Source organism: Hydra viridissima, unplaced genomic scaffold, assembly GCF_058129835.1.
Source record: "Hydra viridissima isolate aposymbiotic clone 2 unplaced genomic scaffold, HvirCarnegie_v1 scaffold_9, whole genome shotgun sequence".
NCBI lineage: Eukaryota > Metazoa > Cnidaria > Hydrozoa > Anthoathecata > Hydridae > Hydra > Hydra viridissima.
The window spans coordinates 15,288,445-15,312,879 of record NW_028324308.1 but is presented as its reverse complement, the minus strand read 5'-3'; the positions used below and the strand labels follow the sequence as shown (position 1 = coordinate 15,312,879).

At 31.0% G+C, this 24,435-nt stretch overlaps 2 protein-coding genes across 3 annotated transcripts; one reads left to right on the top strand and one right to left on the bottom strand.

Annotated features, from left to right (window-relative positions):
- The first annotated feature begins 7,448 nt into the window (after positions 1–7,448).
- Positions 7,449–8,655, top strand: LOC145186284 (zinc finger BED domain-containing protein 4-like). The gene has a single exon (XM_090098862.1). The coding sequence runs from the start codon at positions 7,468–7,470 to the stop codon at positions 8,644–8,646; it is 1,179 nt and encodes a 392-aa protein (XP_089954988.1). The 5' UTR covers positions 7,449–7,467; the 3' UTR covers positions 8,647–8,655.
- Positions 8,656–21,277: 12,622 nt separating this feature from the next.
- On the bottom strand, positions 21,278–24,132 carry LOC145185262 (uncharacterized). 2 transcript variants are annotated; one of them, XM_090098184.1, is made up of 2 exons: positions 24,020–24,132; positions 21,278–23,774 (listed from the first exon to the last, which is right to left on the bottom strand). In XM_090098184.1, the coding sequence occupies exon 2, from the start codon at positions 23,636–23,638 to the stop codon at positions 22,139–22,141; it is 1,500 nt and encodes a 499-aa protein (XP_089954310.1). In that variant the 5' UTR covers positions 23,639–23,774; positions 24,020–24,132; the 3' UTR covers positions 21,278–22,138. The 2 variants fall into 2 exon arrangements, with proteins under 2 accessions (XP_089954310.1, XP_079917249.2); XM_080061123.2 differs by having other exon boundaries at positions 23,880–24,053.
- Positions 24,133–24,435: the final 303 nt, after the last annotated feature.

Genomic DNA, 24,435 nt, shown 5'->3' with positions numbered 1-24,435 from the left:
AGTGTTACCACCTCTTGATGTTATTACAGACAACATACTTTTAACTAAAGATCTAGTCTAGGCTGTCTAGGCTGTTAAGTCTAGCTTGTCTAGGCTGTTAGGTGGTGAATGTGGGCTTCTAACCATGGCCGCCGAGAGGAAGGGGGGGTGGACGGGGAAGATTTCCGGGGTCCCGTGTAGGTACAAATAATTTTTTAAAATAACTTTTAAAAGATTTAAATAGTTTTGATTTTTAAAAGATTTAATTAACTTATTATATAGTTAATTTAATTTTCACTGACCAGAGCACACTTCTTTTGGTCCTGGGTATATAATTGATCATAATGAGGGCCCCTTAAGGAAACTTCCCCAGGGCCCGAAATTTCTGTCGGCTGCTATGCTTCTAACACAGCGTCCCATTATGTCCCAAAGATGTTCTATTGGGTTCATAATTGACTGCAAGCTGGCCACTCCAAAACTTGAATATTAACATTATTTAAGTATTCAGTAACAATATGTGCCGAATGTGGTCTACTATTATCCTGCATAAGAAGGAATCCATCTCCAATGTACGGTGCAAAAGGTACCACATAAGACTCTAAAATGTCTGCAATGTATCGTTGAGAAGTCAGACGCCCACCGCCAACGATAAAAAGCTCTGTGCGAGCTGTTAAAGATATTCCGCCCCATACCATCAATGAGCTGCCTCATTATAAAGTGGTTTCTCGAACGTTACAAGCGAAATATCTTTCATTTGGTCTTCTGTACCTTCATGGGTGGCGATCAGAACTTACAAGACAAAACCTTGACTCATCTGTAAATATGACCTGTCCCTAATCATGTATTTCCCAATTTATATGCGTCCTTGCAAAACCCAGTCTGTTTTTTCAGTGGTCTACAGACAATCTGGGACCAGTAGCTGCTACCCGAGATCGTAAATATAAAGCACGGAGTCTTCTTCTTATGGTATCTTGACTACTAGCAGTTCCATGAACCTCAGCAAGTTGTATTTGGAGACTTCGTGCAGTAGTAAACCGTTCTCTCAGTGTTCGAAGCATTAAAAATCGGTCCTCCATGGCATTGGTAGCTCTTGGTCTGCCTTGGCAAAGTCGTCTAGCGTGATCATTGGTTTCTACAAATCTTAGTAGAACCCTACCGATTGTTGTATAAGACACTCCAAATCTTCTACCAAGTTTGCGATTTGTTAATCCTTCATTGGACAAACTAACAATTGCAACATTTCATCACGACTTAAATTTCGTGTAGAACCCTGCATCTCGAACAGATGTGTTGCTCAAACGACAATCATCTTTTCTGTTGTTAAAACAATTTAAAAACAATACACACTTTTGTTTTAGAAGTGAGGTTTAATTACAGCAAAACATGGTACTTATGAAAATTTGCTATAATTTCGAAATTAAATAAAGGAAACAGAATAAAACCTACAAAAGGCGTCACAATAAACATTATTATTATCTTTGTTATTGATAAATCCGGGAAATACATAATATTTTTCAAGATAAGTTGGAATTTAAGTATGTAAATGATAAGTTTTAAATAAGCTTTAAAAATTATTCAATTCTAGAATTCAGTAGAAGCAAAGCGACATTTGAAAAGACTGCTAAGTGGCATAGCAAACATCAAGAAGTATAAAAACTTTAAATATGAAGTGTAAAAGTGTCAAAGATGGAGTTTAAAATTATTCTATTCCGTTTTTCAAATCTCCCAATTTTGTATTTAGAAAAAATAAAAAATTGTACCCTGATGTTGTATTTTTTTAAACGTATTGTGATTTATGAGTCAGCAAACCATTTATTTAAGCATAAGTTTGCGGTCAAGCGGATAAAAATATAGCGTTAAGTGTTAAAGCTACGTTTCTCTGCAAATTATTTTTTTACTATTATTACTATTACTTTCAAATTTTGTGTAAAACAAAGTTTTTTGGGACTGTTGCTCCGGACCCGCTCTTTAAGAGGTAAAAGTTAAAGATATTTTTTAAAGAAAAGAACTTTATAACATTAATTATGGACCCCCTGCTCCTAAACTAACAATAAGTCCTAACTGCACCTAAACGCACAAAAGAAAATTTACATACATACATATATATATATATATATATACATATATATATATATATATATATATATATATATATATATATATATATATATATATATATATATATATATATATATATATATATATGAAACCTTTGAATTACTTTTTCTTCGTTTTGTTCTACCTGAACACAACTTGAAATCATTATTAGATGTTACCATTATAATGTTTAACTTTACTTAATATTTTCCAACTACAACTGTTGTTTAAAAAAATATGATATAAATAAAAAACAAAGAACACCCCACAATTTTTTTAAAAATTAAAGTATTCAAAAGTCACTATGCTGTCAAAATATTTAGGTGATTTCATTTTTTGGGAATTGAAAGATTAAAAAATTGACAATTTTATATTGAACTGGTCCATCCTTAAAATATACTGCATATTTGTTGCCTGCATGCAATGATATTTCAAAAAGATCTATATTATGCCTGAAAGAAAAATTTGAAATACTGACACATGCAAAACCAAGAATGTTTATTAGATAAAAAATTGGAATTAATATCTAAATATAGACAAGAAAATAAGTTTCTTTTGAAAAACAATAAAAACAACCAAACCTATAAAATAATGAAAGTCTCTATTTAAAATATAAAAATACAGAAGCTAACACTTCTAAAGAATTTTTTTTTATAATGGCTTTCAATAGTGTCAACATATTCCAAATGTGTGACAAATTACAGTACTTGAGAAATTTATGACATGTCTTAACTACTATGATTATATTTTTCTTTATTAGAAATGATATCATAATCAAATTCTGAAAAATGTAAATGTAAACGGTAACATCAAGATTATCATCGCACATTTGGGTTTCATACAAATTGTAAACTTGTTTTATCAGATTATCTGACAGATTCTAAAAATAATTTAATTCGTATACAATTATCATTATAGTGAGTAAATAAGTTATACAAAAGTAGAAAATATATGAAATACAAAAAATTTCCTATAAATAAATCTATATACAAGTACAAAAATTAAATTCACAACATTTTAATCTTTTATAATCATTGTTTAAGAAAAATGAAATGAATTTGTTGTTTATTTGCGTCATAATACATTATCGTTTGCAATATCAACACGGGACCCACATTGAAACCGACTCAAAAACCTTACTGAACCCAAGCTGGGCAACCCACACTAGCCCAGACAAATACGGCGCGGGACCAGAGTGTCGTTTGCTGGGACGAGTTTTGTTTATTTGTATATTTTAATGTTCATATACGTACTTTTTCTCAACTATCGATGTTACTCAAAACGAATTTAATTCAAAATTACATTCGTTTTGAGTAACATCGATAGTTTTTAATTTCTTTATGCTTTCATATTTTCTAACAAGACGCAAATTTCTTTCTACGACTGTTGATTCAATCTATTCTAATATTGAGGATAGTTACACACTATTTAGCACTTCTTCATATATTGAAAGATATGTAGGAAAGATAATATTAGTTAGAACATGTAGAAGCAACATAATCCTGCACTGAAAATGCTTTAAAAACACTTTTCGTAAGATTAAAAATGGTTTGACAATCGAGATTTTTTAGAGTTCGTTTTTTCATCTTTTCTGACTTGAGACCATTTGTATATTTTCATCATAGCAGTATCGCATGTTTCTTCATATCTTCTTTCGATTGTTGTGATACCCTGATGAAATCTATGATATGATCCTTACTGACATCACCCAAGATTTTAGGGAAGAAATCTAGGTGAGAATGCTTGTTCCTTGAAGTTCTCAATAAGCTTTGTGACCAGTTGTTTTTAATTAGTGTCCTTATGATTACCTAGGAATTCAAAAACTAGATCAAGAAATGAGAACCAGGTTTCTTTTTCAACTTTTTACATTGCTCTTTCAAGTTTCTCTACTTTTAAGATTGCGTTTACTTGGGGTCCTAAAAATATACCATCTTTGATCTTTGCCTAAAAAGCTTTAGAAACATCAGACAAATTTAATGAAAAATTTCTCATATAAATTCTAAGGCCTTCACAAACTGTTTTACCAATCCTAGTTTAATATGCAGAAGCGGTGACAAAACTTTGTTAGAATTTAGCAGATACTGTCTAAAAACATATGTCATTCCTTGCTGCAGTTCCACTCTCGGGGGCTAATCAATATTTTTGTAATGATTATCATCAGCTCTGCTGTTCCATTAGTAAAGAAAACACTATATGCATTAAAAAAAAGACTATATGCATACCCCTTACAAGCAAACCGAAAATAGGCAATCATCTTGAAATCACCAAAAATATCCCACTTAAATTCAGGATAGTTTATTGTCAAGAGGTTTTTTGACGTTATCATAGTTTTCTTCCTTCTTTACGGGGTGTCCTAGAGGTAAAGATGGATATTTATTTCGATTGTGGAGAAACACTGTTTTGAGACTTCGTGTTGAGCTATATTTAAATAGTCGCTACTAAGGAGGATCATACTTGAGTTCAAGTGCAGTGAAAAAATCAATCACATCTTTAGAGTAACACAGATTATTACTAATATCATAGTAAGTTTCAAATTCTTCATGTCGTTTCCGTTACACACATATCCTGTACTCTTCCCTTGGTAGATTCCATTCCACCAGTCTTTATATGAAAACTCAGCTCTTGACTTAGTTAGACTTATATCCATCATTAAAGCATCTATCAAAGAATCACTCTGATTCAGACAGTGAGATTGCGAAGTCGTCGTTGGTATGAAAGAAAGCTCCCTCCAATTCTTGGCTGCTGTTACTTGCTAACTCTTTAGATGTCATGATTGTTACTTACATCTGAAGAGAAAGAGGTAACTACATATCACAACTTCAACAAAGACATTACATTATTATTCAAAACATCTTTTGTATATCCAGTGTACAGTGCAAACTTTATGTTCAAGTTTAATAAAATTCAGTTAAAAGTAATGCTTTTGGAGAGAATGGTGAAAGTTTACGTTTTGCGTTGGTTGTGGAGGTTGCGGTGGTGCTGGTAAACTGTAATCATGTGGGACAGGTGCTCTAGATGATGGTATGTCTGGACACTTCAATTTTCTGTACTTTGTTACATCAATTATACAAAAGCTAGATTCATCGTGATGGTTCTACTCTTGGAGTGGCGAAAGGCATTTCTTTTCCAGTACCTCTTAACCATACTTCTAGAATAGATTGACAGCATCCGCATATCAGATAACGAACCAATGGCTTGTGCTGATCATCCAGGGTTTTTCCAATATACAGAGTGTTCGATAAGTAACGCACAATTTCATTTGTCTGTTTCTTATTAGAGCATGAAGGTTAACCGTTAAACGGTTAATTGGTTAACCTTAAACTTTAAAATTAACCTTAAAATTTAAAAGGTTAACCTTAACCCTTAAAATTAACCTTAAAATTTAAAAGGTTAACCTTAACCCTTAAAATTAACCTTGAATTTTTAAAGGTTAACCTTAACCCTTAAAATTAACCTTAAAGTTTTAGAGGTTAACCTTAACCTTTAAAATTAACCTTAGAAAATTAACCGAAGTATTCGGTTAACCATACAAAATAACTTTTTGTACGGTTAACCGAATATGAATTTTTTTTAAAGTGTATAAACTAGAAACAGTGTTGCAGTTTAAAGACGACAAAGTCTCATGCAGAGGTGGTGTTTAACCCCCCCCCCCCCTTTTTTTTTTAATTTGGCATCTATCTAGAAGAGAGAAGTTAAATGAATTTAATTTAATTTAATTATCTGTAAGAGAGAGTTTTTCTCTTTTCACTTTTACAATCAGTGCTTGTTTACTAATTGTGTTGATAAGTTCTACATATATATATATATTCAACTTCAACAAACTTCAAATTCAAATTGATCAAGTAAGAAATTTATTTAATTTTTTATTTATAATCACATTATGTTTGAGGGCATATTTAAGTGCGTCACCTTAAAACAGTAATTTCTAAAACATCTTTTTCAACTAAGCACTGAATTTCTTTCCAAATGATCGCTATGTTTTTTATCAATAAATTAAAATATTATTTGCGAGTACGAAAATCTTTCTTTTTGGTATTTTGGAAATTTTGTATTTTCATTTTTTTATGTGACCCTAGCAAAAAATTACTAATTAAGAATCATCAAATAAATATAGAAGAGAACCATTTCGATAACAATTTTTCATTAACTAATAAATATGTTTTTTTAAAACAGCAACTAAAGAACCGAAATGATTGATTTAGAAAATATACCATATATTTCAGAGATCCAAAAGTATTTTGGTTACTTATAATATTCTTGATTATTTGCAATAGCTATTTGTTAACATGTAACAGTTTTATGAATTTTTAAAAATATAGCGCTGAAATATTTTTATACAGAATATAAAATTTTTAAACTGTGTCAACAGTTTCAAGAAACTACAAATAGGGAATTTACAACCTAGTCCGCCCCCCCCCCCCACTCCTCCCCCCTCCCGTCAAACAGATAATCTTTTTTACTTGCAAATATTATTTAATTGCTTTCTAGTTATTAATTTCTTTTATTACTTTCAGTTTCATCATCATCAATCATCATGCCAAAAAAATCAATGATTTGGGACTTTTTTACAAAAACTGATGATTCTCATGCTAAGTGTAATGAGTGTGGCGCGATCCTTGTTTCAAAGAATGGCTCAACATCAGGTATAGGGAATCATCTTAAGAGACATCCTCAAAGTTTAATTGAATTCGAGCAAAGAACTGATTCTCAAGCAGTGTTAAATTCCAATGGAGCAAAGAGACACAATGATAGTGAAAGTGATAATGATGAAGACTTCATTAATTGTCGTAAACGTGCTCGTTTAGTAATGACTCCTGGATCATCAATATTACCTCATCGATCAACAAATACTCAGAAAACTCCAAAAACACCAAGAACAGCTCGTGTTGTAAGTCAATGGCCCAAAGACCATCCTGAAAATGTGCAAATAGTTACAGAAATAACTAAGTGGATCATAAGGGAACAGTTGTCATTTAAGATAGTTGATAGTGAAGGATTTCGTACAATATTGTCACTGACAACAAAGGGAAAATATAACCCTATCTCATCAACTTCCTTGTCCCGTTTAAGAATTCCAAAATTATATCAACTTGTTCAGGACCACATCTCAAAAATTGTGAATGATGAAAGGCCCTATCTTGATGGTGCTGCTTTTACAACAGACATCTGGACTACTCAGTATAATAATCTTTCATTCCAATCTTTAACTCTTCATTTTATCAATAACCGGTTTGAGCTTAAACGTCTTCTTGTCAAACTTGATTATTTCGGAGAAAAACACACGGGTGAAATAATCTAGGAAAAACTTGACTCATTGATCAAAGGATTGAAATTGGAGCAGAAAACCCACACATGGGCAACAACAATGGAGGTACTAATGTTTTGAAAGCTATGCGCCTCAGCAAAGCTAGCCAATTACCATCGATAAATGACAACTTGTGGTGTGCTGATCATCAGATTCATTTGATTGTCACTGATGCTTTAAAAGCTGTTCCTGCCTGGAAAGAACTTTCTTCTAAACTATCTAAATTGGTTGGCCACTTCAATCATTCTCCCAAAAATTCCAGTATCTTGAGGAAAATAGCTCTTGATTTTAAGCAGTCACGAACTAAACTGGTACAGAATGTTTCAACAAGATGGAATTCAGATCTGAAGATGTTGCAGTCAATTATTGATCTTGAAGGTTGCATTGCTAAAATGGCTGAAACATCTACAGTCATTGAAGGTTTCTTGCCAAGCCTGGATGAAATTCTTATCATGAAGGGTGTTTTGAACTGTCTTGAACCTCTTGAAAAAATGTCTAGAGCTCTTAGTTCTGACAAAGAACCAACTATGAAGTTGGTGTTTATGCAACTAGTCAATGTTAGGAGAAAGTTAGTATTCTTTGGTAACCACAGTACTCTTACTTGTGTCAGTGAGAATTCAGAGAAGCTTGTTGAAGGATTAGATGCCCGATTTCCAAATTCTGGTATTGAAACACCAGAATATGTAATGTGTCATTTTCTTGATCCTCGTTATAAGGGCTCTGTTATCAATTTTGCAGATCCTGAGAAGTATGAATTGATTAAGGTAACTGCTGTCCAAGCCATAATTGATATGAAAAAGCGAGATGGTTCAGAAAGTCCTACTAGTAATGAAATCTCTTCACCAACACTACTGGAGTCTGAAGAAGATGAGCAGGAAGATGTTTGGGAACAGGCAAATAAAAAACTTTATGGGAAACAGCAAAAAAGACAAAATTCTAAAGATGACTCTTTTAAGGAGGCACAAAATGAAGTAACGTTATATGTTGAAGAAGGCTGTGTACACAAAGATTCAAATATCCTTCAATATTGGAATAACCAGCAAAATAAATTTCCATATCTAACCAGACTAGCCAAGAAGATGTTGTGCATCCCAGCATCATCTTCTACATCAGAAAGAGTGTTTTCAACAGCTGGAAATATATTGACAGAACGAAGAACTTGCCTTAGCATTGACAACATTGAAATGCTTGTTTTCATGAAAGAGAACATGAAAGAAATGAAAAATATCACATGGCCTGGATTTGAAGAGAATGAGAATGAATAAGATAAGATATCCAATAAAATAAAACATGTTATAAAAACAAAAAAAAAAAAAAACAAAAAAAAAAAAACCTCCATCACAAAGGGTAGCCTTGACGAATAGCTTTACAAAAGCTTGGCGATGGGGCTTATGCCTAGCAGTTAGAGCACTATCCATAAGATTATGCTCTAATTACTATGTAACCAATATCAATATAATTTTAAACCTAAAATTCTTAGGAACTAAGAAGATATTTTGAGAAAAGGGCATTAATCCGTGACAATATAAACAAATTTAAGGGTTAAGGTTAACTGTTAAAATTAATCTTAAACTTTTAAGGTTAAGGTTAACCTTTAAAATTAACCTTAAAATTTAAGGGTTAAGGTTAACTGTAAAAATTAACCTTAAAATTTTAAAGGTTAAGGTTAACTGTAAAAATTAACCTTAAAATTTAAAAGGTTAACCTTAACCTTTAAAATTAACCTTAAAATTTTAAAGGTTAACCTTAATCTTTAAAATTAACCTTAAAATTTTAAAGGTTAACCTTAACCTTTAAAATTAATCTTAAAATTTTAAAGGTTAACCTTAACCTTTAAAATTAACCTTAACTTTTTAAAGGTTAACCTTAACCCTTAAAATTAACCTTAAATTTTTAAAGGTTAACCTTAACCCTTAAAATTAACCTTAAATTTTTAAAGGTTAACCTTAACCCTTAAAATTAACCTTATAATTTTTAAAGGTTAACCTTAACCTTTAACATGATTAACCTAAAAATTAACCGTTTAACAGTTAACTGTCATGCTCTATTTCTTATTAGTCAATGAGAATATTTCTAGAATGTTCTTTTTTTAAACATATATAAGGAAGGAATTTTATGTTATAGATTGTTATTTTTGAGAATACAGTCATAAAAAATACTTCTATGGAAGACAGAATTTTCATCATCAAATGCTATTATGGAAGTAGGGGTAAAAGTGCAACAGCAGTACTACGAAAGTTCAAAAAAGCACGTGGTTTAATAAAAGACCCATTCACCACACACAGCATCAAAAGGTTAGTTAATAAATTCGAAGAAGCAGGTAGTCTTCTCGACCAGCAGAAATCAGGTCGCCCATCATTAGGGTGTTTCCAAGACGTTTAATGTCCGTCCATTTTTTTTTAACGACTCCATCGACAGTGAACGATACGTTGCCAAGTTGAAAGAACATTTACAAAAAAACATTCCTAATTTAATTGTGTTTTTGAAATAAAATTTACTATAGCTTGATTATTTTTTCTTTTACGTTATTTTTCGAACATCCTCTATATTCTATCGGCTATCCACATTTTGTTAGCTTTTACAACCTTACTTAAAACTACTTTTTTCCATTACAATAAACACACACGTAACAAAATGCACCTGGAGAATTTACACCCTCTAGTAGCCGTCATGTAAATAACAAAACTCAGTAATTGATCTGAATGAGAAAATTAGATGCAGCGTAATTAGATGTAATGGTGTTAGCTGTAGCAGAAAATTAGCAGTAACTTAACATATAACAATTCCACATACGATGACTCGTCATAATAATCAAAAGAGTATGATAATGGTATGATAAAAAAAAAACAAGTATACGATAAATGTAAATAGTATTAAAACGGTTGAAGATACAGAAAAATACTTACAGTTTTGGAATCAGCAGAGAAAATTGATTGATAGAATTAAAATTTTTTTACGAAAGTTTTATTTATTGTATTTTATTAAATAGTAAAAACAAAAATACAGTAAACAAAACTTCTGTAAAAAATTGTTAGGTTATGTCATTAGAGCAAATATGACAGTTTTTTCTTTATCTTTAACTAATACAGATATATTGCATGTTTAATACCAGAGTTAATACTAGAAAGTTAATAATAGAGTTTTTGTCTATAACTGGCACACTGTGCGGAATCGGCGAGTTGCTATTCAAGATTAATTATTAACATGGTTTAACCTTAATTTTCTCAGCCCCAACCAACGTATAATGTGGATTGTAGGCCATTTACAGGATTATGCTACATATTTTAAAATTGAGTGGCCAGGAAGAGGAAGTTTTACCTTCATATAACTCCTATGAACGAATTTTTTGTTTTTATCTATTAAAAATGAATATTTTTCAATAGGGCGAAGAGGGATGGAGGAGAGTTTTATTTCAATATCTCCCAAAATTATTTAAATTTCCTTAGAAAAATTATAAAAGTTCATTTAATCATACGGCATATTTTTTTTTTTTTTTTTAAAAAAAAAAAAAGGTTTCAAAGCGATGACCTTAATGTATAGTTTGTCATATGCAAGACAACTATTTTGTAAATAAATTTTATTTTTTAAAATTTGCTCCAATTTCAGTCAAAGAAATAAATTCAAACTTAATAATTGTTCGAATTCGAAGAACTTTAGAATTTGAAGAACCTTATTGCAAAAATAAAACCCTAAAATTATTTTTTGTACCTAAAAAGACACCTTTTAATAAATTTCCAAGCCTTATAGTTCTTAAGTAAAATATTGAGTTACAAATTATTTTATTAATTTTACATTTAAGTGTTTCTTGCATTCACGAAAATGTTATTAAGTGTTTATTAGAGTCCAGTTCGATAATCTATTTCAAACTTAAACGCTGCGCTAGTAAAAACCGTCCCAGTTTTGCATAATATTGTTTGAAGTAACAAAAAGTCAATAAGAAAATGGCGAACATTAACGTTGCGGTAACTTCTTCTTTTCGTTCAATTTTGAAATATAATCCTATGATATTTTCTTCATTTGAAACAATGATCTTTCATAATCTGCAATAAAGTAAAAAGAAAATAAGAGTTGGGGAAGTGGAGGGCAGAAACTGCGCTTACGTTAAAATTGATTTCACCACTTTGTAGTAGGGTCGTACGATTCAATAAAGATTATATGAGAAGAAACTGATAAAACCACATTTGAAAGGTTCTGCTCTAAATAAATAGTCGGAGCTTTAATTACATTTGGTACAGCTAATCTTTGAACAATTTTTGTGTAGTCAACGCTGTTAAAATCAAATGGAAAAGTTCCGGTCTTTTTAAAATCACTTTTGATATTATTTGCCATAGAAAGATCGATTATAAATGAATTTAAAGCTACTCGCACATTTTTCCTGTTCTTTACGGTCGATGCGAAATTGTCGGCAAAAGGATTTCCATTTTGCTTTTATTGGCTCAAAAACAGCTACATCGAGTGACTGCAAGACATGCATTTGGGAACAAATCAACAAGAATTATTTCATTTTTAGAGCAAAGCTCTCTAAGTTCGATGAAAAATTTTCCAAACGTCCAACTGCTGCGTACACAATATGCTTCGGCGTCCCGGAACGTTATTCCCGAAATGAACCGGGAATCACGTTATTCCGGTAGGAATGTAACGGTAAAAATGAATTGGGACAAAAATTTTTAAAGTGCGGTAACGTCTTGGTTCAATCGGGACGATGTTGGTGCGGTAACGGTTGAAACCGCACGTCCCGGTTCATTTCCCGATTGGGAAATCGCACCAAACAAGATCAAACCGCACCAGTTTTTTTTTTGTTTAATACAGTGACACAACGTGACGTTCCGTTACGTTACCACACTTTTCCAAAAATGTAAGTTTTTAAAATAAAAATTTTTTAACACAAAATGCGCGTTAAAGGCAATTGTTATTTAGCAAATTATGCTCTAAAGCGAATGTAGATAACGCACCCCTTTACATGGTCCTAAGAATGGACTGAGGTGCTAACCTAAATTTTTTTCCTTCTTTAGGTTGGTGCATCACGTTTATCATTAGCCCATAAGATTTTAACTGAGTATTCTTAGTTTTTGACCGGGCTTGTCGCTTTAGACGAGCCCCATTAACCTATAAAAGCTCTGAATAGTGACTTTAAGTCATAAAAGGCGCTTAAAAATGTAAAAAACCAAGAAGTAACGGTTTGTCCCGGAACGTAACGGTTTGTCACGTTATTCTTGGTAAGTTAAAAACCAAGAATCACGTTAAGTCTCGAAACGTCACGGTTTGTCACGTTATTCTTGGTTCGTCTTGGTTCATAACCGCACCAAATTTTCGAGTGCGGTTATTCAATCAGGACGTTACTTTATTCCCGGAACGTAACGTTTCAATCGGGACAACTTTTTTAAAAGTGCGGTAACGTCTTGGTTCAATCGGGACAAAAGCTGCTTTCACGTAACGTCACGTAACGTATTTTTTTGAACCGGGACGCCGAAGCTTGGTACACAATCATACTTTTTTAAATAGCATCAATAGCAATAGCATCGTGTAATTGACCATCTGTAAACTGAAGTCGTTGTTTTCAGCTACCTGTTTTCATGTTATTTTTTTGTCGTGCCATTGTAGATACAATATTCATCTTTATTTTTTCGGTAGGAAGGCGTAAAATGGATCATTCATTTGGACATGTAGTAAGTGTAAAATCACATATAGTTACAAACAAAACAAACCGTAATAACAATAAAAGTGCAACTTTTTTATTTATATATTACAAACAAACCGTACAAACAAAAATGCTACATTTATACTGATGATGAGCAGTTTTATTAACATTAAAAATTATTCATATTTTATTTTTCTAATTAAGTTCAATTTGGAAATAAATTTTTACGTACCGTATATACTCATGTTTAAACCGCACTTTTTTACCTAAAAGATGTGGTAAAAGTTATGGTTGTGGTCATGGGTGCCGAGAGGGGGTGGGGGGTGGAAGGGAAATATTACTGGGGCCTCGTATGTGTATAAATAATTTTGAAAGCAATTTTTAAAATATTTAATTTACTTTCCTTTTTAATTTTCAATGACTAGAGCACGCTTCTATTGGTCCTGGGTATTTAACTGATCATAATGAGGGCACCTTAAGAAAACTTCCTCAGGGCCCGAAATTTCTCTCGGTGGCTATGGTTGTGGCTAATGCACGAACTAGAAAATTAAAATCCTCATAAAATATTAAATTTACCGTAAAAATATTTTAAACTTTTTATATAATATCCATTTAAATTATGTTAAAATGTTAATTTTTACCGGCGGTTAATACATGAGTATATACGGTAATCCTTTTAAATTTGCTAAGCCTGCTTGAGAACCCTCTAATTGCTGCTACTTAAAAAAAAAAAATTAAGTGCGGACAAACAGTGTGTCATTGAATCAATCTAGAAGGAAAAAATTCCAAACACAAATATAGACTTTAACTTTGCTTCTATAAAGTACAATTATAGGTATAGTAATCATAAAAATGCAAAATAATAAAAATAAAATTGGCATATATAAAATTTTGCGAACTTTATTAAATAGAGCAAATTTGAAAAATTTAAGGATTTTAGATTTTAATTTTAGAATTAAAGAACTTTGATGAAAGAGACATTAAAATTTACATTTTACAATTAAATAACAAAAACACATTTTGAAAGAGACAAAAATAGATTACTCAGTTTATTGGTATCACTGGCAATGACATGTTCATCTAGTGAATCCTCAGATGAGTCCACAGAATTTTCACTTTCTAAAGCTCTCTCACTTTGCTCACTTTCTAATAAATTTAACAATTCGAGATTCATTTTAATGCTTAGTTTTTGAGCTCTCAAACTTGTGATAATCGGATCTTAAGTAATTAGCAGTCTGTTTAATAAATCAGAATTTCTGTCCATTCGTGATGTTTTCCTCGTAAAATGTTCCTTAAACTGCTTGTTGTGTTTGTTTCTACCCTCTTGGGCTTCTTCAGAATATTGTCCGATTGGAAGAATGCACGTTTCCATAATGGCCATCCTAGCTAACACAAAACGTTCAAGTACGTTCGGAGAACGTTGGCAACGTTCTTTGAACGTTCTTAGAACGTCCCCGACCGTTTCTAGCGTTCTACGAACGTTTCTTGAACGTTTTGTGTTAGCTGGGATGAAATAAAACGTTATGAGAGGTAACAGGCATAGGATAACATCCATATTGTTCAATGTGGTCCCTCTTGCGTATGTTTTGAATTTATCCAAATTGATTTTACGATCCGAGTTTATGCATTCTAGAATAATTCCTAAGCGCTTTATTAATTCTAAGCGCACTCCTATTATCTCAGTCGACTTCGCAGCATTTCTGAAAAATTTTCCAGGCATAAAGAGGTTATAATCCAAAGGAAAGATATTCTTTGTTTATTTGTTTTCTTTTGGCTTCATTAACTTTGTGGTAAAAGGAATATAGATTGCAATTTAAGCTTCCACCTAGCTCACGAATTCGTTGGTACTGTTGAGTGGAGAGATTAGCATGCGCTATTAGTACGAGCACTTATTCAGCCGACAATGATACTGGTTGCTTTAAAGATGATTCCCAAGTCTTTTTTAAAGTTGTACCTTGATTCGGAAATACAACCAAACGTTCTTTAACAACGGAAGCTGAATCTTTTTTTTTTTTGTTTCCTTAGCTTTATTTTCGTGGCTATACTTAGTTCTTGGCTACTAACTCCAGGAGATGTTTCAATTCGTACTTTTGAGCTTTAGAACCACAAGCATTAAAAGATTTTGCTATGGCATTCTGCTGGGAAGTACGTGGTACCTTTTGAAATATAGGATCAGTAAATACAATATTTTTATTTATCCAATGTCTTCCTATTTTTGTCCATTTCATCTCAAATGTTTGATAAAAACTTCTAATTTCATTTTTTATACACTTTAAAGCAGCTTCAGACTTTCCAACATCTCCTATTTCTTCAAGAAAATATCCCTTCAATGCATCAAACTTTTCCCTTCAATGCATCAAACTTGGAAATTTTCGGGGTTCTTACCCATATGTTAAAAAGAGCTATCCGGTATATCGAAGGAGCTATTCTATGAAATAGAATAAATAAAATTAGTTCGCTAATATTCGCAGAATGTTTTTTTTGGTTTAACAACTCAAAGGTATGAGGTTAAATTTTTATATAATCATGCAATTATATTCGGTTATATTACATGTTAAAAGAAACGCAGAAATTGTAAAATATCTGTATGATTTGAGAAAAAATTACTCACTTTTTAAAAGAATTCTGCAAGTCAAGAAAAATTTTCATTAAAAGCTGAAAACATTAACGATAAGAGACGATAACAACTATCCTTATTTCGAAATAAAATGATTTAAAATGAAGTTTCAGAAGCGAAACGTTTACATTGACTAAAAGTATTGAATTATTGTTGTCATAGCTACGTTCTAAAAAAATTCGCGCTTAGTCAGAAGAAATAATTAGCAGCTACATCAAATTACAAAAAAAATCTCGTTTGGTTTTTAAATATTATGGACTATCTGCTATCGAAATATAAAACAAGCAAAAACTTTGAAATAAGTTATAAAAGTGAATTTTTTCCCTCTAGATTGTTAAAATGACACACTGTGGGACGTAATAAATCTGTTGTATTCATAAAAGTAAGAATGTACTTTAGTTTGATTGTATTCAAATGGAAGTGTATGGCCATGTTGTTTATACATAAAATATAACTATAAAAAACAAATAACAACTTGTCGCAAAATTTCCTTTTAAATTTTGAAAACCTAAGATAAGTATCGATTCACGGTTACTGTGGAAACAATCCTAACTAAAATTAGTGATAAAGAAATATGGTTTCAAAAAACTCAATAAGAAAAAAAAACAAAAAAAAAACACAATTAAAAAATAAAAAAGTAATCTAAAATCCAATCTTAAGAATAAAATAGCATGAAATCTTTCTGATAATTTTGTTTGTATGGAGGACTTTTTAGTGTGCTTTAAGTGAAAGAGATAAAAAAAAAAAAGAAAAGAAAAAAGCGTCAAATATGTAACCATTATACATTTTAATGCTTTTTCCTATTGAAAAAAGATACATATTTACAAATTTATCCATTTACAAAAAGCGCATTGTAATCAACGACATACTTATAAACCCAGGGAAGAAGCTCAGGTCAAAATCCTGCCTAAAGATCTTCAACCCGCCAAAACCTCCCCCTCCACTCCTCTTAAAGGATTTGTTTAAGCTTTAACAATTCAATTTAAATCATCTTCAATTTCAAAGTTGTTATCAAGATGACTTTTTTTAGTAACTTTTTTTATTCAAGGTTGTTATCCGTTATTTGTGATTTTGAAATCAAAATTATTTCTTATGATGAATATAAACAAACACTAAACTCGTTACAAAAGTTTTACTTAAAAACTTGTTTTCTTTCTCTGTGCTTACAAGTTCAAAATGATAAAAATAAAATTCAGCTCACAAGTTCAAAATGAACGAGTAAAAAGGAAAAATTTTCGTCATCTTTTGCTTCGTAAACACCGAAAAGAAAAAAAGGCGTCCCCATAAACAGGTGCTGTTTTTTGTCCAACACTTACGGAGTTTCTGAGTAAACTTTTTTTAGAGATTTTGATTTTAAAATGCAGTGATCAAACCTAATCAGCGTCTAAAAATATCATAAAGGAACGTTGAAAACCATTCAAAACAAATTATTTAATGATCAGATATAAATGCGTTCAAAGGAATTTATTTCACAGCGTTCTAATCATTGTAATTATATCTAAAAACGTTTAACAAAATGGTTTAAAAATGTGAGGTACCAGACAACAAAAAAAAAGGATTATCTGCAGGAACAATAAACAAAAGGACTGTAGAGCAAATGTGTGGAACCTACTTAAAGCTCTTCAAATGCAGGTATTTAAACAGATTATGCTGTTATTCTTATATCTTGACCTTCTTCCAAAAAACAAAAATCGTTAATTTAAGCATGATGCTTTAACGTAACTTATCAACGATTGTTAGCAAAAGTAACGATTGTTGATAAGATAAATGAAACTATCATCAGGCTTTGGCGCCTTAAAAAAAAGAAAAAAATGTGTATGGGACCCTCCCCCAAAAATTAAACCTTATCTGTAGTCATGAATGTATTCACTTTGTGCATGCGTCAATCACTGGAATAGTCCATGCTTCTCTCACTAATATGCTTACTGCTTGTAACTTAATCTTGACTTCTTTTTTTCCTTTTTAACTTTTTTTCATACCCAATTGGGTATGCACGTTTTAGCATATAGCTGTGCGTCTTTAGTCGTAGTAGTAGTCGTAGCAGTATATTTGAAAATTTAACAAACTATATTTTAGATCGGGCTGTCATATTTTAGATAGGGCTGTTATATTTTAGATCGGGCTGTCATATTTTAGATAGGGCTGTTATATTTTAGATCGGGCTGTCATATTTTAGATCTGGCTGTTATGAAGTTATGCTCGTAGTTAGACAAAACAATCAATGAGCTTTATTGCCATCTGCTCCCTCTTGACAATTTTTTTTCCCTAAAAATAGATCTGGACTTACAACATTGGGAAGGGCAAATTATTCGGTAGTGGCTGCATGGCTGGAAATACTGTTTCCAGCCATGCAGCCACTACCGAATAATTTGCCCTTCCCAAAGTTATAAGTCCCGTTAAAGTTTTAAAAATGGCAAAAGAAGAAGACGTTGGGGAAAAAATTATCCGCAACTATTTTCGGAAAATCCTAATAGAAGTTAATACTCAATGGCAAACAGTTGCAAATAAAAATCCCTACACCACGCTTATCTCAAACAAAAAATCGATCAAACAAAAATCTGCTGGTGGAAGAAAGGAGTGTTTTCAAGATAAAAAAGTTTGAAAACTTGTTAACGGTTGTTCAAGATGCCCAACCGTTCTAAATATCATGTAAAATGTGTAAAAACCCGCTGCAGAAAGTTGCACTACAACATTTCGATCATGAAAAAGTTCCTGGCGTTGTCTATTATTTTTTTACAAAACATGATAAATTTCCTGAAAGAGCTTTGATTTGTCAAACTATTTGCAGTTGAGTAAAAAATTAGTACATTATATTTGTGAACCCGTACTGATATAAGGTGCTGATTCTCAAATATATGTTGACGAGTGCTTGCAAAATGCCTTTTATCTCATTAAACCAAATGATTTCGGATCTGTGTTCCGGCCTGGTTTGGCTTAAAACTAATATGGTGAACTGGCTATGGAATGATATACAGGGGGGTTTTGGCCTATAGGGACACCGGGACTTGTCCCGGTGGACCGATGTTCCAACATTTTTCTTGGGCTAACCTATACAAAAATATTGCTGAATAGTGAAACGTTAAGATAAGTGACACAGTGATTTGATTACATATATTCAATTACATGTAATTCAATTGTATATCTCCTAAGAGGTAAAAGATGTTACTATTTCAAAGTAGGCCACAAATATACTCAAAAATGTCTTAAAACTATAGATATCAAATTTAGATATCCTAAAGCTAAAATGTAAGAATAATAATATACCAATATATCAATAAAAATTAAAAAAATATATTTAGTTTTACATGATGCATCTATTGCATAAATAAAATGGAGAATTTCACTGATTGGTTGTCATATAGTTAAAAAGTTTTTACAATGTGAACTATATATAATTGTTGTTTGATGCAATAGTTGTTTTATTGTTGAACATTCTTTTCTTGTAGAATTTATTAAAATTTGTGATTGAAAATGAATGAATAAAACATGAGTGTTTAAAATCTCATGATTGTAAAATTCACTATATTATCGAAAAAGTCAGAGAAAAAAAAATCAGAAAACTGATCCCGAGCCACTTTGTGCTCCAATCCGCTCCTGATGATATAAACAAAATGATGTGAACGTGCCAAAAACAGTTAAACTCCTAAACTATTGATACTTGAAAGTTGTTGAAGAACATTGGATAATCATTAAACGAAAAATGAAAAAAATAAAGAAAAAAAAAAAACACTTTGCAGAAACATCAAATTTTGAAAGCTTCATAAAAAAAAAATCATCGACTAGTTATGGTTGTTATCCTACGTGCAAGCAAAAATATTTATGTGTTTATAATATTTAAATATTTATTAATGCGCGAAAATATTTATTAAATGTCTGCAGGAATAAATGATTTGAAATATTTTGTCTTCATATGTGGATACATTAGAATTACTATTTAGTTTTAAATAAAATTTGATGAAGTACACATATCTTAGTAGTTTTTCTATTTTCACAATTTTTTTATTTACAAGCTTATTGTGTTCGATAGCAAGTTTATTGTGCACAATAGCAAGTTTATTGTGTTCGATAGCAAGTTTATTGTGTTCGATAGCAAGCTTATTGTGCACAATAGCAAGTTTATTGTATTCGATAACCTTTTAAAACCGTTTACTATGACTGTTGTAACTGCTTTATTATGACACTCTTATGCAAGATTTATTAAACAACAATTCTTATTGAAAATAAAAATAAGATTACTTTTTACTTTATGTTACATTAAGTAAGCTTCAAACAAAAAAAGGTTGTAATATATATGACCAATTTGTAATATATATGAACTATTATATTAACTATATAGTATATATTAACTATCTATAACATATTTAGTACGACAGAGGAAACAATTTGAAAAAACAAAGAAGAAAAAAACAGCCAAATTTATGTTTTAGCAAATTGGAATGGTGACGAAGACTACAATGATGCAGTAGATTATTAATTAAAGACTACAATGAGGCATTAGATCATACACATTGCACTCTGTGATTTTATGTTGGCTTAAACAGTCTTTAATCTTTTATTGATCATTCTTTACAAAAACGCTTCCTTAACAGCATAAGATATGCAAATAAATTAAAATAGATATTTTCGTTCATTAATCTATTTATAATCATTAATTTTACAGCTATATTTGTTTCGTAAACTAAAAATAACACCAAAATTTTAATAACAATTATAAATAGATTAATGAAGGAAACCATGCATCTGGTTTAATTATGTTCAGATCAATCTAAGCTTTCTATTGAGTTATTTGTTGTTGTTTTTAATGATGCTATGAAAAAAAAAAAAAAAAAATGGTCCCAATTCTATTTATAAAAAATAACACTTAAAAATAGCGCGGATACATGTTAACATGATTGTATTATCCTTAAATTTAAAAAAAAATTTAAACTCTTTTCCTTTACTTATTTTATTTGAAATTTTTAAAATTTTTATCGCATTGTGAAAATTTACCGTGAGTTGCTAAGCTTTTGCCCTGTTTCTGAACATCGTTATTGATTTTCTCTCTTTTCTTTCTGAATTAAATATTGTTGCTAATCACGAGTTTTGTATATTGTTGTATGTTAAATATATTTTTGTATTTATTTATAAATACATTTGAACTGGTTACAAATGTTTGTAGAGCACTCTTTGACGTTGTTTCTTAGGGTTGGGTTGTTGCAAAGAATTTCAAGGAAAAAATTCTAAAAATCACGTAAAACTATTTTCGTTTTGATCGCCGAAAATATTAAAAAATACTTTAAACTATTTTAAAAATAAACAAATTCAAATGGTTTGAAAATTTTGAATGTATACTATTTTTTAAATATTTCTAAGTAATTACGTGCTATAATTAATTTAAAAAAAAATTCTTTCAAAGTTTAGTTTTTCTGAACCTATACTATGACAATATTAAGTGTTTATTTTTGGAGATCGCGTCACTCTCAATAAGATTAGGAGCTACAATTTGTGATTCATCCGTGTATCGTGATTCATCGTGTATCGTGATTTATCGTGGTTGCATCGCTCAAAAGTAATTTGTTTCCAAAGTAACACATTTTTAAAAATTGGTTTGAGATTTTTAAAATTTTATTACAGATAAATATTTGTTAACTTCATAAAATTATTTCTTCTTTTTTGTGTGTCAACCTTTTTCTTATCACCAATAAATATTAGTGCTTTACTATATTATTTTAAACGGGATTTTGATTAATATTATAAATATATTATAAATGTATCTCTTTTACTACTTAAGCGATAATGTTCATTAAAAGATAAAGCTCTTTTACAAAATATTTTTCAACTACCAATTTAAAAAGAAGCACAACGTTCATAAAATCAACCGCTTGTTCTTCATTCTGGCTTATCTTTTTATTTACCTACGTCTAAAAAGTGTAAACAATGTGAGTATAATAACATGCTTGAGATGGTGGCTTGAATTTTTTAATTTTCATGTTTTTAGGACGGTATTCTGAATTTTAACACATGCACATTACAACAAAATAATAAGTTCTCCCTACTTTAAGGAACAAATATTTTTCGGAATACATTTTACGGAATATTTTTCGGATTATATTTTCGGAATATTATGGAGAATGTGCTCTGATAAATCCACTTAGAATTAAATTCAGGCAAAAAAATATCAATAACAATGACTAATTTTGAAAGATTTCGTCAATTAAGAGCCACCGCTGCTAAGATTTAGGATTTTTAAATAAACGTCTTATTTATAGACGCAAGTACACTTATATAACTATGGATACTGCACTGTCTAAAAACGCCGGTTTATTTTTTTCATAGCTTAAATATCTTAATACTTTCGATTTTTAAAAGAGCTTTTCATATTTGCTCATTAGAAAGTGAAATAATTTGAATTTTTGTCTTAAAGCTCACTATATACAATAAATAAATCTGAACAATTTTCGCATTAAAAAAAAAGCGTTACACGCAGCCACCATTGCCGTTACATATTAAGCGAACAATTTTGTTATAAATCCGCTATTTGATTATAAGATCCCTGGGCGCTTATAAAAAATTTTTTTGTAAATTTCTTGTCCGAGTGAATTCCAAAAGCTATCTGCGTGGAAGTCTTCGCCGTTTTATTCAGGTCAGGTTGTCGGATTTCATTCTGATTTAAGTCTTTAGTGTCAAGTGAATGTTCGCTTCTTTTGTATATCGGTTTCGGAAACGTTATGCTTACGCTTCGTATAGGTTTGAATTGAACGCTTTTCTGTATTGTCGTCACAACTCTTTCACTGGGTTTACTTTTTATAGCGTCGTCTTGATTTATTACCAGTTCTGATAGGACTCTTTTACCTGACATCGTCTTTTCATTCGTATCTTCATCTGAACTGTAATCGTTTACGTTTGTTTTTTCTCTCGACAACACCTTTCTTCGTATTTTTTCTGTATTTGGGCGTTTCGGAAGCGAAAATATCTCTGACTCCCTTTTTTCGCTGTTGTGAAGAGCATGATAGTATTCGTAGTCTCCTTGAACAGCTTTTGAAAGAGCGCTAATTCGCTCTTTTTGATTATTTATCCAGTTCTCTAAATATGTATCGCTTCTGTCTAATTTAGGCTTTAACCGATGATTATGCTTAGATAAATCTTTCTGGGTTTTTCCGCTGTATACTGATAGTTTTCGGCTTTTCACGTTTTCTTTTTCTTTATATTTTTGTAACATTTTCGTGAAATGTTCTGACCTTTGCACGTGTTGCATCTTTAGTAAAAATGTGTCTGAGTTTCTTCTTTCATGGGTGGCTTTGGTTCCCTTGTGGTTCGCAGAAGAATTCTCATTTACGTTGTCATTCTTGTCGAAAGGATCTTCAACAACATAACATTGAAAAGAGTGTGATCGAGCTACTTTTTTGGATGACGATTTTAATCCTTTTCTACGCGAGGAATGTGAATCAGATTTTTTCCCTCTGGAATTTTCATCGATGACCTCTGTAAAACCATCAGTTAGTGATGTTTCTTTTGATTTTGATTCCAGGACTGCACAATTTGAACTTTCATCTTTGCTGGTTTTAAAGAGTTCCTTTTCTTTCATCTTTGCTTGTTTTAAAGAGTTCCTTTTTTTCAAACTTTCGTCTGATAATATTTTTTTGGAAATCGTTTTATCATTTACTAAATGCTTTATTTTATCTTCTTCAATATTTTCCAACTCTCGAATTTTCCCTGGTTGGCTTACCATGTTGTTATTAATAAGCTCGCGATTTTCTATCGGAATTTTATTATCGATAGAGGGCGATGCTTCTTTTGGATGCTCTATACATTTTAATTCGTTATTCATTTTTGTTTTTTCCGGAAAACCATCGATACAAGCATTACCATCGTATGCAGAAAAAGTGTAAGAGCGACGTAACGGACGATCTAATTCCGGCGACTTCGTATTAAAATTCGCAGTTTGATCTGTACGTTTAGCTTTCAGTGACAAACTTCTCGTTAGAGTTGGTTTGTTTTTATCTGCACTTAACTCGTTGCCCATGTTTGTATTCAACCTCAGACAATCTTTGCGTATGTTTTTAAGATCGCAGCTAAAACTTGATATATTAATCTTCTCACTGTTAATCTCGACAGCAGATTAAGATTTAAAACAAACGGTTTACACAAATGATCTCCTCCTGATTAAAAAGAAAGAAAAAAATGAGCTATTTAAGTTGAATATATCTGCGGAGACGATCGTTAAGTTTGTTAACTAAAATTACAAGAATAGCAGTTGGCTTTACCTAGTTGCTGTTTTTATTGTGATAATGCATTGCAGAGTTCACGAAAATTCGACTATATTTTTAAATAGCAGTTTGAAAAAAAGAATTCCACACAGCCCGTACAATAATAAAAGTAAATCATGAAACTATTTTCTTTCTACCTTTAAGGTTGTCCGAGGCAAACCTGTAGGCTTTGTTATAAAGGAACCAATCGCAATCATCTGATGTTTTTCTTATTCTTTCAACATTCGTTTCTAATTAAACGAGGTTAAACAAACAAAATAACCAATACATTTTTTTCTTGTAACTTTTTTATTTGATTTAAGTTAGACGGCATGCAAATATTTTAAATGTGATTAAAGAACGATGGCTGGCTGGTACGATATATATCGTACCAGCTAGTCATCGTTCATTGCATTTATACATGTATGTATGTGTGTGTGTATATTATATATATATATATATATATATATATATATATATATATATATATATATATATATATATATATATATATATATATGTTAATTAAATATAGAACAGCTAATAGTTGTATTGAACTAGGTCACCATTTACA